We start from the raw sequence: 15,199 nt of genomic DNA on the forward strand, positions 1-15,199 counted from the left end.
CTTCAAGGCTGTCTGGTCTTCCTGAAACAAGGGACAGAAGTTACCTCGAGGCACAGAGCTGTTGATGTGATGAGAATACCAGCTCAGGCAGACATCTCTGCATATGTTCGTCTTCTACTATATCATGACACCATCCATGTGTCTTTCACGCAGGGGCAACACACAATGCATAAGAATAATCCAGCTGAGATGGATGATAGGCTACATGAGAATTTGCGGCTGTACATACCCAGTGTGTTTCTGTTATTCAGATTGGGGTCTGAACGCGGGAAAAAGCGTTTGCCAAGATACATTATTACTTGTACTTTTAACTGACTGTGAAATAAAAGCATGTGCTACCTATCGGACAGCCAATGGACACAAGATAAACTTCCAGCAACCGCCAAGGATTAATGGGATCCCATAGATAACTACGGGGACAAAAATAGCAAAAGAGTCTGAGAAGAAGCAGTCCTGCTTCGTATGCAAAGCAATCTGCGGTCTTTATTCTCTAGACACAATTACAAAGACCAATTATAGAAATTAAGAAAAGCGATCGAGAGGTTCACATTTTGTGCAGCCCTCGGGTCACTTTGCTGCCTCATGACATCCTCACTCCTCCTCTGCTATCTTCTTGCCATGAAACTCGCGGCTCTTCGCTCGGAGCTTGTTGACCTGCGACTCTGCAATGTCAGCCCGCTCCTCGGCTTCCTCCAGCTCGTGCTGGATCTTGCGGAACTTGGAGAGGCTGACATTGGACAGTTCCTCCTGTGTGGGGAGAAGGGGTTGGTGGTGAGGAGCCCAGGGCAGGGGTTTCACTCCACCTGTGCCTTGGCCTTCTGGGGCTGTGGCTCTTCCCTGGGGGAAGGCACAAATCTCCATCCACCACCCATCACTGCTTACACGTAAGCCTCACCGTGACCTCCTCATCCTCCCTTACTCAGGACCCCTCTGTGAAAAACATCACCGGTCCTGTGCCACTCTTGAAGAGCAATTTTGTCACTTGCATTTGTCATTTGTGTACTTACTCTCCCAGTACTTGCTGCCCAGCCATCAGTGTGATTTTTTAAGGTGAGAAAGACCCTGAAGCCTTCTGCTGATCCTTACTAGCAGAGATTCATGACCTCCAGTTAACTTCAGCCAGTGGATATGGCACCCGGGGCTGTTCAGTCTGACCTCCTGTATACAACAGGCTGCAGACCTTCCCTCCATTCGTCCCTGGCTGCCGCAGGGTGCCCAGAACTCAGCAAGGCCTCGTGACACCATACTCAATGGTGTGGCCAAGACTGCTGTGTCTTGGGAGTTTCTGTCCTGCCCCTTTCCTGCTATTCATAGCCATCTCAATGAGCGTGCTGCCGTACTGGAAGGTGTCTCTGGCCCATCCTTTGAGCAATACTTACAGCCTCCTCAGCTTGTCTCTTGTAGGATTTCACCTTCATTTGCAGCTTGTCCACCAGATCCTGCAGCCTGAGAATATTCTTCCGGTCCTCCTCAGACTGGAGTGGTTGGAAAGCAGGAAAGAGCGTGAATTACTGGTTCTGCACTGGATGAGGTTAACAATTCCCCTTGGGGATGGCGTGCACAAAATCTGACTTGCTGTGAGAAAACTCTGTCAGCTGAGGGAGGCCTCCTGCCTTACCTGGTAGGTCAGCTCCTTCACCCTCCTCTCGTACTTGCGCACGCCCTTCACGGCTTCAGCGCTGCGCTTCTGCTCAGCATCCACCTCCCCTTCCAGCTCCCGCACCTGCAACGAGAAGCCCATCTTTGGAGCTTCCCTGCTGGCTGCTAACGTGGCGTGCTCACTCATGCACAAAGAAAAGCCCCACGCACTCTGGCCTCCAGCTTCTGGATTTGCTTCTTGCCTCCCTTCAGAGCCAGCTGCTCGGCCTCATCCAGACGGTGCTGCAGGTCCTTCACCGTCTGGTCCAGGTTCTTCTTCATCCTCTCCAGGTGGGCGCTGGTGTCCTGCTCCTTCTTCAGCTCTTCTGCCATCATGGCTGCCTGATGAGAGCAAAGGGTCAAAGCCATTGTGGGGCTGGAGACCATCTGAGGGAAAATACACCCACCATCGGCACTGAAGGGAGCCCCCAACTCACATCTGTGATGGCCTTCTTGGCCTTCTCTTCAGCATTGCGGGCTTCCTGGATCGTATCCTCCATTTCACTCTGGATTTGGGTAATGTCTGTCTCCAGCTTCTTCTTGGTGTTGATCAAGCTGGTGTTCTGTGCAACAGGAAAGACGGGATTTGTACTGTCAGACCTAATGCCTCAACACCAAGAGCTAAAAGTGTGAGTATTGTTTCTTGAAAGTCTTTAACACAAAAGTCCTCTTTAGGGCCATAGCTGCAAACCAGACATGGGTGGATGTCTGGAGCAGCCCTATGACGGCGTGGCTCTCAATGTGTTTACACAGCAAACACTCACAAGATGCGTAACAATCACATTCTGTGTTGTGCCTTGTGGATGGGACTAATTTCCAGAGCAGTGCCTGACCTGGGTATGGAGGAGCTGCACTCGTTCAGTGGCATCCAGAAGCTCCTGCTCAGCCACCTTCCTTGACCGCTCCGTCTGCTCCAGGGCTGCCCGCAGCTCCTCAATTTCAGCCTGCAGCAGGTTTGCTCGGCGCTCCACCATGGCCACCTGCTCCTTCAGGTCCTCCTGCGTCCTCAGAGCATCGTCCAAGTGTAGCTGGGTATCCTGTAAAAGGGACAAGAGAAATGGCAAGGTAGCAGTGCGCACTTGTGCACCAGAATTGTAAGGGACCGCGTTTCTCTCCCTGTTGCTTTGCTGAACAGACCTTGAGCACGGCCTGTGTGTTTCTCAGGTTCTTTTGTGCCTCTGCAGCCACGCGGTTGGCATGGCTCAGCTGGATCTCCATTTCATTCAGGTCTCCCTCCATCTTCTTCTTCAGCCGCAGGGCTTCGTTCCTGCTCCTGATCTCAGCGTCCAGGGTGCTCTGCATGGACTCCACAATTCTGAGGTGGTTCCTCTTCATCTGGTCAATCTCCTCATCTTTCTCTGCTATCTTCCTGTCAATCTCAGACTTCACCTGGTTGAGCTCAAGCTGGAGGCGCAGGATCTTCCCCTCTTCATGTTCAAGGGACGCCTGAGAAAGAGTGAACAGGAATACTTTTCATAAGACAAATGTTGACCCCGAAGCCCTGAGTATAAAGGAATGCCACGTTTAGATAATATTGCCACGCTTTTATACAAACGCTCTTTTCCTCCTGTGCCTGGCAATGACTCCGCAGTGTTTACAACGAGACAGAGATCCAAGACATGTAAGAGAGCCATAAGTAATGCTGTGTACCTCAGCTTCCTCCAGCGAGGCCTGGATTTCAGATTTCTCCTGCTCAATCTGCTTCTTGACTTTCTCCAGCTCATGAATGGCCTTGCCTCCCTCTGCAATCTGCTCTGTGAGGTCACCAATCTCCTCTGTGGGAGCAAAGGCCAACGGCACGGTCAGGCACGGAGCAGAACGGGAAGGGCCCTGCCGCACCAAGGTGACGGGCATCTTTGCAGACACGCAGGCACAGACCCCTGTGGAGCGGTGGGTAGTGGTGGACAGTGGGAAAGCCCAGCCAGGAGCGGAGGGCCAGGGACTTACGCTGCAAGTTCTTGTTCTCACGCTTCAGCGTTTCCAGGTGGTCCAGGGACTCCTCGTAGGCATTCTTCATCTTAAAGAGCTCCGTGCTGAGGGAGCGAGCCTCCTTCTGGGAGGTCTCCAGCTCAGCCTGCGTTTCCTCATACTTCTGCTTCCATTCTGCCAGGATCTGAAGGGAAACGGCACGTGAGCGTGGATGTGGCAATCGGGAGGGGACGCTCTGCCCAGGAACCCCAGGGCTGGAGCCCACAAGACCTTGTCAAAGTTCTTCTGCTTCTTATCCAGAGCTGCGCAGGCAGCATTTGATCGCTCCACGTCAATCATCAGGTCCTCCACTTCATTCTGCAGCCTCTGCTTTGTCTTCTCCAGGGAGGCACATTTGGCATTCACAGCTTCAACATGTTCCTCTGCATCCTGCAGGCGCTGGGCCAGCTTCTTCCTGGGAGGAGATAAGTACAGCTCCAGGTCAGAGACCAGAGGGCAGCCCATTTTGTACTTCGGTGAGAGGGCAGCTGGCCACTTCTGGGGGCTCTGAGCCCAGTGCCTTTCACAGTGTTTTTTCTGTTCCAAGACTGCATGCTGCCTACAGGTTCTGTCACTCTGTGTCCTAGCACCTAAGGAGTATTCAGCCTGGTTCCGCATTTCTAGCCCTAAGGGCTACGTTTGTCCTTCCAGTTTGCACTTTTTCCACAGCACGCTTTCCTGTCTCTCCCTCTGACCCCTCTACCACAAAGACAACAGATCCCTGCCTTTGTCCCACCCCTGTCGTAACCCACTCCCAGAGACTCCACTTTCCCTTGACAGCCTCAGTCTTCTCCAGCCGTTTGACATCCCGCTTCCCACGTACTTGGCCTCCTCCAGCTCCTCCGTGCGCTGAATAGCGTCCGTCTCGTATTTGGTTCTCCACTGGGCCACTTCGCTGTTGGCCTTGGACAGGGCGCGCTGCAGCTCCCCCTTGGCTTCCTGCTCCTCCTCGTATTGCTCCCGCAGCAGGTCACAGTCGTGGCGAGCAGACTGCAAGGCGTGGGCCAGCGCGTTCTTGGCCTGGGGAAACAAAGGGATCGGTAACCTGAATACTTGCCTTGAGATGCCTCTTGACAGTAAAGCTGGCAGTGAAATTAGGCTGAAACTCTAACTAGGCAAATGCAAAGCTGGGAGCTGATGAAGCCTTCATCAATGGGTTCTGCAAGATCAGGATGTGTTAGTGACAGGGGCTCTGGGGTCAGTAACCTGCTGTTGCTCTAAACGCTTTGACACACGTGTCTGCATCCTGTCCTAGAGAGTATTGTCAGGATCTCGTGAAAGCCTTGTGGACTACTTCCTCCAGGGTCCAACCCATTACGCTTCCTTCCCTCTCTAGCTTAGGAATGAGGGCATGTGTGTTACTGGTGTTCCCTCCCGTACTACATGTGTTTTGGGGAAAGAATATGAAACCAGTTTGGATTAGACAGGATTCTGCGGATGTTTTGAGGTGATGTAGGTTGCGGACAGCAGGGTGTTTCCAGACCTTTATTTCTTCCTCTAGATGTCTCTTGAGCTCCTCAATCTGCTGCGTAAATCCTTGCTTGCCCCTAGACAGCTGAGAAATCAGAGCATCTTTTTCCTCCACCTGGCGTGAATATTCACCTGGTAAGGGTAAAGAGAAAAAAGGTAGCCCGACTACTATCAATACGACAGTTCCTGCATGTAAGCCCACGTCATCAGGAGTGGCTGGGAGAGGTTATAGCAGGAATCATCTTGCACCCTGTGGGATCCTCACGGCATGCAGGTCCTCACAGTGAAGCTCAGGAATGAGGATGTCTCACCTGATTCTGTCTGCAGACGAGCTCGTTGAGTATTGAGGTCATTGATCATGCGCTGATTCTGTTCCTCCTTAGTTTTAATCTCACTCAGCTGGTCTTCCAGAGTGCGGCACATCTTCTCCAGGTTTGCCTAGAGAGCAAACGGAAGGAAGGAAAGGAGATGAACACCTGGACTCTGCCCTGTGCTGACAGCAAGGACCTTTGTAATGAGAATGTGGCTGGTAGACATAGCCTATGTGCCATACATCGGCCCCGTGAGCATGTGCCACCGCAGTTCAATACCTTGGCTTTGGAGACAGACTCCATGTTACTGGCCAAGTCGTCAATCTCCATCTTGAGCTCACTCTTCTCCTTCTCCAGCTTCTGCTTCACTCGCTGCAGGTTGTCGATCTGCTCCCCAAGCTCAGCGGTGCTGTCCGCGTGCTTCTTGCGCAGGGCCGCAGCCGTGGCTTCGTGCTGCAGCGTGGCCTCCTCCAGGTCGCGACGCATCTTCTGAAATTCTGCCTCACGCTTCTTGTTCATCTCAATCTGAGCGGCGGTAGCCCCTCCGGCTTCTTCCAGGCGCTCGCTGATCTCCTCTAGCTCCCTCGACAGGTCAGCCCGATGCTTCTCGGCTTTTGCCCGAGAGGTTCGCTCTGCCTCAATTTCCTCCTCCAGCTCCTCAATACGAGCCTGGGGAACATTAGGCACCCTTCGCACCCATGCCCTCCTCCTTCCCGACCTGAGACTGGCTGAGAGAGGGGAAGGGCCAGACACTTGCCTGCAGCTCCTTGATCTTCTTCTGTAACTGCATGCCCAGGGCTTGCTCATCCTCAATTTTGCTCTGGATCTGGCTGATTTCAAAGTCTTTCCTTTGGGCAAAGCAAACTGTGTTAGCGTCTGAGCAAAAACCCGCCAAGCGCACCAGCCCCACAGTCTGGTGCCCCACAGCCACGCTTACTTCTTCAGTTTCTCATCCAGCTGCTGCTTGTCGTTCTCCAAATCCATGATGCTGTCCTGGGCCAGCTTCAGGTCTCCTTCGAGTTTCCTCTTTGCTCTCTCAAGGTCCATGCGCAGTTTCTTCTCTTGCTCCAGGGACCCTTCCAGCTGAATAGAAGATAACCATCAGTGCTCTACCAGCCAGTTCTATAATCTGTGCCCGCCCTGTTCTTCTGGACAACCGTGCTTACATCGTCCACTTGCTGCTCCAGCTTGGTCTTGGCTTTGGTCAGCGTATTGACTTTGTCCTCTTCTACCTGCAGGTCATCCAGTGTCTGCTGATGGGCCTCTTGGAGGGCTTTCTTCTCTTTAGTCAGCTTGGCAATGGTCTCGTCCAGGGCCGCCATCTCCTCTGTGAGGTTTTTCACCTGTTGATTGGAAGAAAGTGCCAAATGTCTGTGTAGAAGACTTGACTGCTTGTGCAGTGGCATTTTCCCTTTGCAGTGCTTAGCCAGGAGCTCGTGTATTTGGGCTGCCCCACTGTGGTGCTCCTGGTATGTCCCAAACCTAGCTCTGTTCTGAGGATGCCAGGCTCATCGGGGAGGCATCTGTCCTTTGCCCTTCATGTGACTCCCCATGTTTGTACCTTGTTTTCGGTGGCATGTTTTTCCTTCTCCACTTTGGCCAACGTCAACTCCAGGTCATCAATATCTTTCTTCAGCTCTGAACATTCATCCTCCAGTTTTCTCTTCTTGGCTGTCAGCTCAGCATTGATTTCCTCCTCATCCTCAGCCCTTTCAGTCACCTCCTTAATTTTGGCTTCCAGCTGGATTTTGGTTTTGATGAGCTGGTCACACCTTTCCTCAGCATCAGCCAAGCTATCGGCTTCCTGGTGGGGAGACAGAGATTTTTATGGGTTATAATGTTTTGAAGTATCTCCACCCTGTCTTCTGCGTTACTGAGTAGGCATGTGTTAAAATGGGGGCTGAACCTGACTTCCACTCCAGCAACTGGAAGATCTTGCCTACTGGCCCACTGCAAGCCTTGTCATCTGGAATCATTATCGATTCCAAGGTTTCTGTGTCTCTTAAAAATGCCTCACAGAGAGGGTAGCTATGACAATACCTCACGCACCCACAAGCACGACAGAACAGTGGTCACTTCAGTTACTACTTTCAGCAGGAGCTAGGGCTTGGAGTCCTTTTGCCTGACAGAAACAGTATTCTGAAGCACTCTGACTGTATATTGTCCTTTTCCCAGGGACAAACGGGCGGTGACACTCACCGCCTGCACTTGGAGCTGCAGGTCATTCTTCTCCTGCAGCAGGACCACCATTTTCTCCTCCAGCTCCTTCCTCTTTGCCTCAGACTTTGCAAGCTCTTCCTTGGTTTTCTCAAACTCCTGTTTCATGTTGGCCATCTCCTTCTCAGACTCTGCACTCTTCAGCAAGGGCTTGATCTTGAAGAACAGCTTCATCCAGGGCCAGTGCTTCACGTTCATGAATGCACGAACATTGTACTGGATGCAGAAGATTGAGTCCCTAAAATATTGCATATTTCGTGGGTGGTGAATTTAGATTCAGTTAACTGAGACACAAGAGAACAATATCTGGGTGAAAAATGTCTACCTCCTCTCCACCATTTTCCGATACTCCACTCTCATCAGGAAGCCTCTGCACCTGGCTTGTGTCATGGTCATAATCTCTGCTAGTTTTTCATCTCTCATCTCCTCCAGCAGACCTATCAGTCCAGCTTTGAAGAACACCTTATGAAAGGGAGCATTGTAGCACATCAGTCTCATGTAGTGCATGACAGAGGCACATAGTGTTTGAAAGAAGGACTTGTTTCTACCTTGGTGTGACCAAATCTGTACTGAGTGTGATCCACATCAATGGACCCAAGAAGCTTCTCTGAAGCCTTCTTGCTATCCATGAACTGACCTTCTGGAATTGCACTTGCATTAAGCACTCTGTATCTGTAAATAATAGAACAATAAGAAATAGACGTTACCGAAAGCAGCACTTGAATTGAACCCCACAGCCTTCTCTGCACCAGGTAATTGTCTGACTGGGTAATGTCATGTATTAGAGATAGGCCATTATTTAAAGATAACAGAAGTTTTCATGGGATTTATTTGGAGTTCAAGAGGATCCTCAGAATCCACATAAGGTGAATCATAAACTCTATGTTTTTAGATATGTTCTTTTTGAAGTATAAATTTTCAAATTTGTTTCAATACTGAGGATAGTCAGCTTGGTCTGAATGGGGAGGAAGGCGGAGCGCTGTTACCTTTGTTTGAAGTCAGCATACAGGACTCTGCTGGGGAACCCTTTCCTGCAAATTCTGATCCCTTCCAGCACGCCGTTACACCGCAGCTGATGCAGTACCAGCTCGTGCTCCATGGCACCTAACAAACGCCACCGTTAATGACGTCCCCATTGTTTGATACTCAGGGAAAGCGCTTCTGTGGCTTGAGTTTTCCTCCTATTGCATTTGCTTACCAGGTGTTTTTGTTTCATTTGGGATGATGCATCGTACAAAATGGGGGTGAGTGCTGCGAAGATTTGTCATCAGCTTGTTTAAGTTCTCCTATGAGAATATAAGGTGAATTTTAGGTTAATGTTTGTAAGCACTGCAATGCTTATATGTGATGTGCATATAAAAAATAAATCTTTTGGTTTCTTGTCCTATCAAAAATGCCTATGTTGCAGTATGTTATGCTGGTGTAAAACTGTTTCAATAAATTCAATTCAGAGACTGCTCAGAGAATTACAGGTCTATTTTATAATTAAAACTGTGAAAAGCATGCTCCTGCATTATTTCAGTGAGTATTTTTAATAGTGAGATAGTGACTTCTATCACTTACCCGGAAAAGAGCTGAGACAGTCTGGAAAGAAGAACCCTTCTTCTTGCCACCCTTTTTGCCACCACCACCACCCTCTGCAAACGGAAGAAAAGAAAAAAAAGCATTAAAAGATAGATATTGCATTTTAGAGACTGCAGAACACAAAACATCTTTAAATGTTCAGTGTTTACTGCTTTAATTCTGCACCAACAGTGTCCCACACTGAAAGTACAATTTTCACAGAGCTGACCTGCATCTGCTCCACCATAGTTGGCAAAGAGTAAGGCCAGCGTCTTCAGGGATGATTTCTGGTACAACCCAATGACAGTTTCATTCAGGGGGTCCTTGTTCTTCTCCAGCCAGCCGGTGATGTTATAGTCCACCGTGCCAGCATAATGTATCAGGGAGAAGTGGGCCTCAGCCTTGCCTTTGGTAGGCTTGGGCTTCTGGAAGTTGCTGGACTTGCCCAGGTGCTGGTCGTAGAGTTTGTTCTTGAAAGAGGTGTCAGTTGCCTTGGGGAACATGCACTCCTCTTCCAGGATGGAGAAGATGCCCATGGGCTGGAAGGTACCACAAGAAGTGACAGAGAAAGATGATAATGATGTGAAACATGTGCTATGATCATCAAAGGTACCACTCTGTTGTTGGTAGCACCTCAGCCTGGGTAAGGGCCTAAGTTTCTCAGGAGCTGTTTCTCAGCCAGGGAGCTTCTTTCTGCCTTCCCTTGCCTTCCTGCAACGCCTCTTCATGGAACTGGTAAAAACAGCTGTCTGGTTCAGGTTAGAATTGGGAGTCAAGTTGGAGGGAGAAGTGGTAAACAGAAAAATAGTTGGGCAAGTAGCTACAAGAGGCCTAGCAGTTTTGGGAAACCAGGCAAGATAAAATTTATTTCCCAGGTTTGTGTGTGGAGTTCTGATTTGAGTCTTCAGTGGAAAAAGAAAGGGAGGCTGACTCCAGTTTGTTTTAAAGAAGTCTGTTGGTAGGAGTCGAGGCTATCTTCTCTGTGCTTGAAGGCCAGGTGCTGCAGGATTGATGACACAGATATGCCTTTCCTGATTTCTTTTTGCCAGACTGAACTAAATCTCAGTGCAAAGTTGTTTGTTTAACTGACACTGAATGTCTGGCTGTGAGTTCTTTCTGAGCTGAATCTGACTCAGAAACATCACAGAGTCTGAAAATACATAGTACACTTGCATGGAAAAGGTACCTTCTCAATGAGCTCAATGCAGGCAGCCAGGTCCATCCCAAAGTCAATGAATGTCCACTCAATTCCCTCCTTCTTGTACTCCTCCTGCTCCAGCACGAACATGTGGTGGTTGAAGAACTGTTGCAGTTTCTCGTTGGTGAAGTTGATGCACAGCTGCTCAAAGCTGTTGAACTGCCCAAAGCAAGGAGAGGTTTCTCAAGGTGTGGCAAACACCACAGGGTTTTGGCAGCGTTCTCCTAATGCTGTTTGAAGTTCCCCAGCTGAAACACCACTCCTAACCGTACTGCAACAGCACGTGTACCCGCAGCAGCAGGACTTGTAAAATTTACCATCCTCAAAGGATTTTATTATTATTATTATTACCTTTGGAATCCAGCTAAAAGTAACAGTCCTTTTTTTACTGTGTTACTCAAAAGCAAATCCTTCGGTAAGCTTAGCTGCAGCATTGCGTAGGTGTCTCAGCCCTCTGACCTCCCAGAGAGTGGAAACCTCCTCGGTGTCCTACCCAAGAATTTCTCTGCCCTCAGACCAACAGTCCGGGGGTTTCTCTGCTCTGACAAGAAGTCCTAGCATCAGCACTGCACTCAAAACACAGGAAACATGCTGTGAACTTTCCCATGGCACTTCCCTTCTCTTGGCAGCCCAAGAGCATCCACGGCTTCAGCCCACATCTGCGACCCTTAGCCCTGGAGCTGCCTCTTTGTTTGCCAGACCTAAGGCCTTTGCAAGCTCAAGGGCCTCTGAGAACATTTGTCAGAAAGCAGAACTTTCTTCTACATGCTGACAGCATTGAAATCAAAGTGCTTGTTAGCAAAGCCCTTTGAGGGTGCTACTGTGATGGAGGAGAGGGAAGGGTTTCTAGAAAACTGCACATGAACAGGATAAACTTCTGAATCTTCTTAGGAAGAAGTGTGTTTCTGAATCCTCATGAGCCCTCCCTGCCTCGCCCTTGGCTACGGTGCCACATCCTTGTTCCTTACATCAAAGATCTCAAAGCCAGCGATGTCCAGGACACCAATGAAGTACTGTCTGGGTTGCTTGGTATCCAGCTGTTGGTTGATGCGAACAACCATCCACAAGAACATCTTCTCAAAGACAGCTTTTGCCAGGGCGCCAACTGCGTTGTTCACCTAAAACAAAGAAGCAAGCATCAAAGTTACTTCCTAGGCTCAAAGAAGAATGCTCAAGTACTCTTTCAAGGCATGTATTTTCAAACTCCACATTTTACCTGTGACACATTTTGACCTTTGGTCACATACTCATTCCCAACCTTGACGCGGGGGTAGCAGAGGGCCTTGAGCAGGTCAGCTGAGTTCAGGCCCATCAGGTAGGCAGCCTTGTCAGCCACTAAAGAGGCACGGAGAGAGAGAGAAGCGTTTCTCCTTAGACAATGGCTAAAATTTGGCCAGCGTGAACAACTCTGCTTCTCATATTCTAGAAGTGGAAAAGCACTGGTCTGGTCTCATACAGAAGGCCTGGGTAGGAATGCAAAGTGGCATTTCCCATGATCAGGGAAGCACCTCTGCAGTCAGACAATGACCAAAGATGCTTTTCTGCAGTGTTTGATGTGGTGACTCAGGCCAACAAAGGCCTGTCTCTGGAGGCTAACATGCCATCTCTGCAAACAAAGAAGTTCTTTGAACGAGTCAGACACTGAACTTGCTGGTACCTTCTGTGCCATCGGGCTCTGCCTGCTCCTCTCGTTGTTTCTGCTTGAACTTCAGGTTCCCGTAGTGCATGACAGCCCCTGTCAGCTTGTAGATGGCTGTCTTCTCATCAGCAGTGAAGCCCAGGATGTCAATGGCACTCTGCAGTCAAAACAATGAAGGAAAATGCATGTCCTTAGTAGGCCACCTATGTCACCATCAAAACAAGTGTACAGTAGGTACCTCTTTTCTGTGTCACTTACGTCTGTAGCCATGAGCTCCTCCTGGTCATCAATGCTGGGAACAGTGACCTCACCTTGACTCACAAAGTGGAAATCAAAAGGGTTGGTGGTAATGAGGAGCATGTCTGAAAGCAGGAAGAGGCAAGGCAGACGCTTAGATTTGCCAGCCAGGTAACAGCGGGAACTGCTGCTCAGCAATCATCCCCAAAAAGTCATAAAGACCCTTCCTACCAATTAGCTCCGGCTTCTTGTTGGACATGATCTGATAGAATATGTGGTAGCTTCTTTCTGCTGGGAGCTGGAAAGTGACTCTGGACTTCTCCAGCAGGTCTGTCAAGGAGGGTAGCAAGGGTCAGGCACTGGTACTCACATGGAGCTGGGAATTTAGGAAGGAGTGGGATCAGGCCAGGAGAGCGACTTACAAGTTTCAATGTCAGCAGAAGCCAGTTTGCCTGTGGCCCCAAAGTGGATTCTGATGAATTTGCCCTGTTAAGGAGAAGCAGCGGCATTTCAGCCTGGAGGCGTTTCATTGCTGTCTCCTTCTGTGAGAATGCCACTAGCCCATCACTACTGTTACAACAAGGAGCAATTTCTCCTAAAACAGCTTACAAAGCGTGAGGAGTTGTCGTTCCTCACGGTCTTGGCGTTTCCAAAGGCCTCCAGCAGTGGGTTGGCGCTGATGATTTGATCCTCAAGCGTTCCCTGCAGGATGAGAATTATTGCTGCTTATCCTTTCCAAAAATCACGTCAGGAACAGAGGAAAGCATTGATTCCAGCCAGCACCTGTTACTTTACCTGCATTTTGCCTGACTGCTCCTCTTTCTTCTTATCCCCGCTCGCTGCAATTGTTGCAAAGTACTGGATGACACGCTTCGTGTTCACAGTCTTCCCGGCACCGGATTCTCCGCTGTCAAACCAAAGAGAGACGCAGAGAGCGTGTGGTCAGGCAGGAGGTCCCCTGGCACCGGGCAGCCCCGCAGGGACCCGAGCAGGGGGTGTACGTACGTGATCAGGATCGACTGGTTCTCGCGATCTGTGAAAGAGGACAGCGATGTGAAAAAATAAATGCTGAACTACTTGTTATTCATGAACCTGCTCCAGCATTAGGAGTGGAAGTGGAAAAGAAGCATAGAAACCCCGTTCAAATGACCATTCTATTTTTATTCTATAGTCAGGGACTCTTTTGAACAGTCAACATCATTACTCTGTGATGTTTGGTAATGCCCTTGTAGGATCATAGAACAACTGTAGATGTGTAATGATCAAATCAATCATTGATTCAGTTCTGCATATTGCAGTTTGGTGCACAGACTTCTAGTCCTTTCTGGTCAAGTAACTTTAATGCCTAAGAAGCAATCCCACAAGACAGGAGTATCACCTAACAGCTAATTTGGAAGGAAGGCATTTATCATCGTTTCCAAAGGGTGCATTTTCACTGGGATTCTGGCTCTGGTTATTTCCCAAGAAGTTGCAAATACCAGAATAACACTTAAAATCAGATCATATGCTTTTTCAAACAATGTCTCATGAAGCCAAATCAGCTATAAATTCACCTACACTGCTGTTTTCAAAGAGATTGATTAGATTATTCAGAGCTCTATTAATATTTTCTGTCACATCTTGAGCACATCAGATCTCAATAATAGCTAGGGAAGAATTTTTGTTTCACGTGTCTCAATTCATCCAATCAATTACGCTTCACTGTAAGTTTTTCAGTGCTCTTGTCTACATGGTCTCAATTAGAGTTTTAAAAATCAATAGGGCAGGACTGTGCTTCATGCATAACATCAGCAACTGTTAAAATAAGTTATTTATAGGCTCATGCTGAAGTTTACACATACAAATATTAAAAAAAAAAAACCCCAAATATTTTATTGTCATGAAGATGTTGCCATTGTCTCACCGGTCAGCATGAACTGATAGGCGTTGTCCGAGATGGAGAAGATGTGTGGAGGGGCCTCCTGGCGCTTCTTGCCTCGGTAGGCCAACACCACCTCCGGGTTGTACACCGGCAGCCACTTGTAGGGGTTGACAGTGACGCAGAAGAGCCCCGAGTAGGTCTGCGAGGAAGGGAGACAGCACGTTGGCTCCCACTTGGCCTGGCAGAGCAGTTCCTCCCGGCTGCCCAAAGGCAGGCTGCTGCTGGTACTTACGTAGATCATCCAGGCTGCGTAACGCTCTTTGAGGTTGTACAGCACAGCGGGCTCGTGGAGGTGGGTCATCATGGCCATGTCCTCGATCTTGTCGTACTTGGGAGGGTTCATGGAGAAGATTTGATCTTCCTTCACGGTCAGGGTCTGTCAGATGAAGAGGGAGATGTGTGCATGTCAGCTAAGAGCTGAGACTGCAAACTACATACAGTTTTCAAGCCCTGGTTTTTACTCACTTCTCCTGCTTCAGACTTGACAGTGACCTTCCCTGATTCCCTGCTCTGGATTGTTCCTTTCACAAAGGATTCTTTAGGGTGGACCACGAAGACGGATGTCTTGGCATCAAAAGGCTTGTTCTGGGCCTCAATTCTCTCCTTTTCTGATTTTCGGAGGTAAGGAGCCGCCTCCCCAAAAACAGCCATCTCAGCGTCTGGAGAAGTCATGTCTGCACTTTATTGAAGACAGCTCAGCAGAGAATCTTGTGGGAGAAATAAACGTAGCACCAATAGACCATTAAAATACCTTGCTTATAAGGACACCGTTTAGAAAGTTTTAAAATTAAACATATAGTAAAATTGCTAAAACTGTCAATACTGTCCTTCTTGCTTTTAAATGATTTAATCTTAGAAGAGAAAGTTCTTGTTTTCGACCTTGAATTACACAGAAGTTTTCAAAAATCCCTTCTATGTGTCTCATCTGTTCACTGTACAGATTGTACACTGGTGTTACACATTTTATAGTGTCATATTTGAGAATATTAATTTTGTTAAATGAATCTTATTTTTATGTAAAATTAAAAACCAGTATA

At 48.7% G+C, this 15,199-nt stretch overlaps 1 protein-coding gene across 1 annotated transcript; it reads right to left on the reverse strand.

The window, feature by feature from the left end:
• Positions 1-550: 550 nt before the first annotated feature.
• LOC119157822 (myosin heavy chain, skeletal muscle, adult-like) lies at positions 551-14,834 on the reverse strand. The gene is made up of 38 exons (XM_037409127.1): positions 14,628-14,834; positions 14,395-14,538; positions 14,145-14,301; positions 13,247-13,274; positions 13,037-13,148; positions 12,851-12,943; positions 12,664-12,727; positions 12,473-12,571; positions 12,263-12,366; positions 12,023-12,161; positions 11,582-11,700; positions 11,334-11,483; positions 10,354-10,524; positions 9,397-9,706; positions 9,168-9,241; positions 8,803-8,890; positions 8,591-8,708; positions 8,153-8,276; positions 7,930-8,066; positions 7,587-7,842; positions 6,949-7,191; positions 6,554-6,730; positions 6,325-6,470; positions 6,145-6,235; positions 5,667-6,056; positions 5,388-5,514; positions 5,090-5,208; positions 4,430-4,626; positions 3,838-4,021; positions 3,586-3,751; positions 3,289-3,413; positions 2,776-3,084; positions 2,472-2,675; positions 2,076-2,201; positions 1,810-1,980; positions 1,619-1,723; positions 1,380-1,475; positions 551-747 (listed from the first exon to the last, which is right to left on the reverse strand). Exons 1-38 carry the CDS (start codon positions 14,832-14,834, stop codon positions 592-594), a joined length of 5,826 nt encoding a protein of 1,941 aa, XP_037265024.1. The 3' UTR covers positions 551-591.
• Positions 14,835-15,199: the final 365 nt, after the last annotated feature.

This window comes from Falco rusticolus, chromosome 1, assembly GCF_015220075.1.
Source record: "Falco rusticolus isolate bFalRus1 chromosome 1, bFalRus1.pri, whole genome shotgun sequence".
NCBI classification, from domain to species: Eukaryota; Metazoa; Chordata; class Aves; order Falconiformes; family Falconidae; genus Falco; species Falco rusticolus.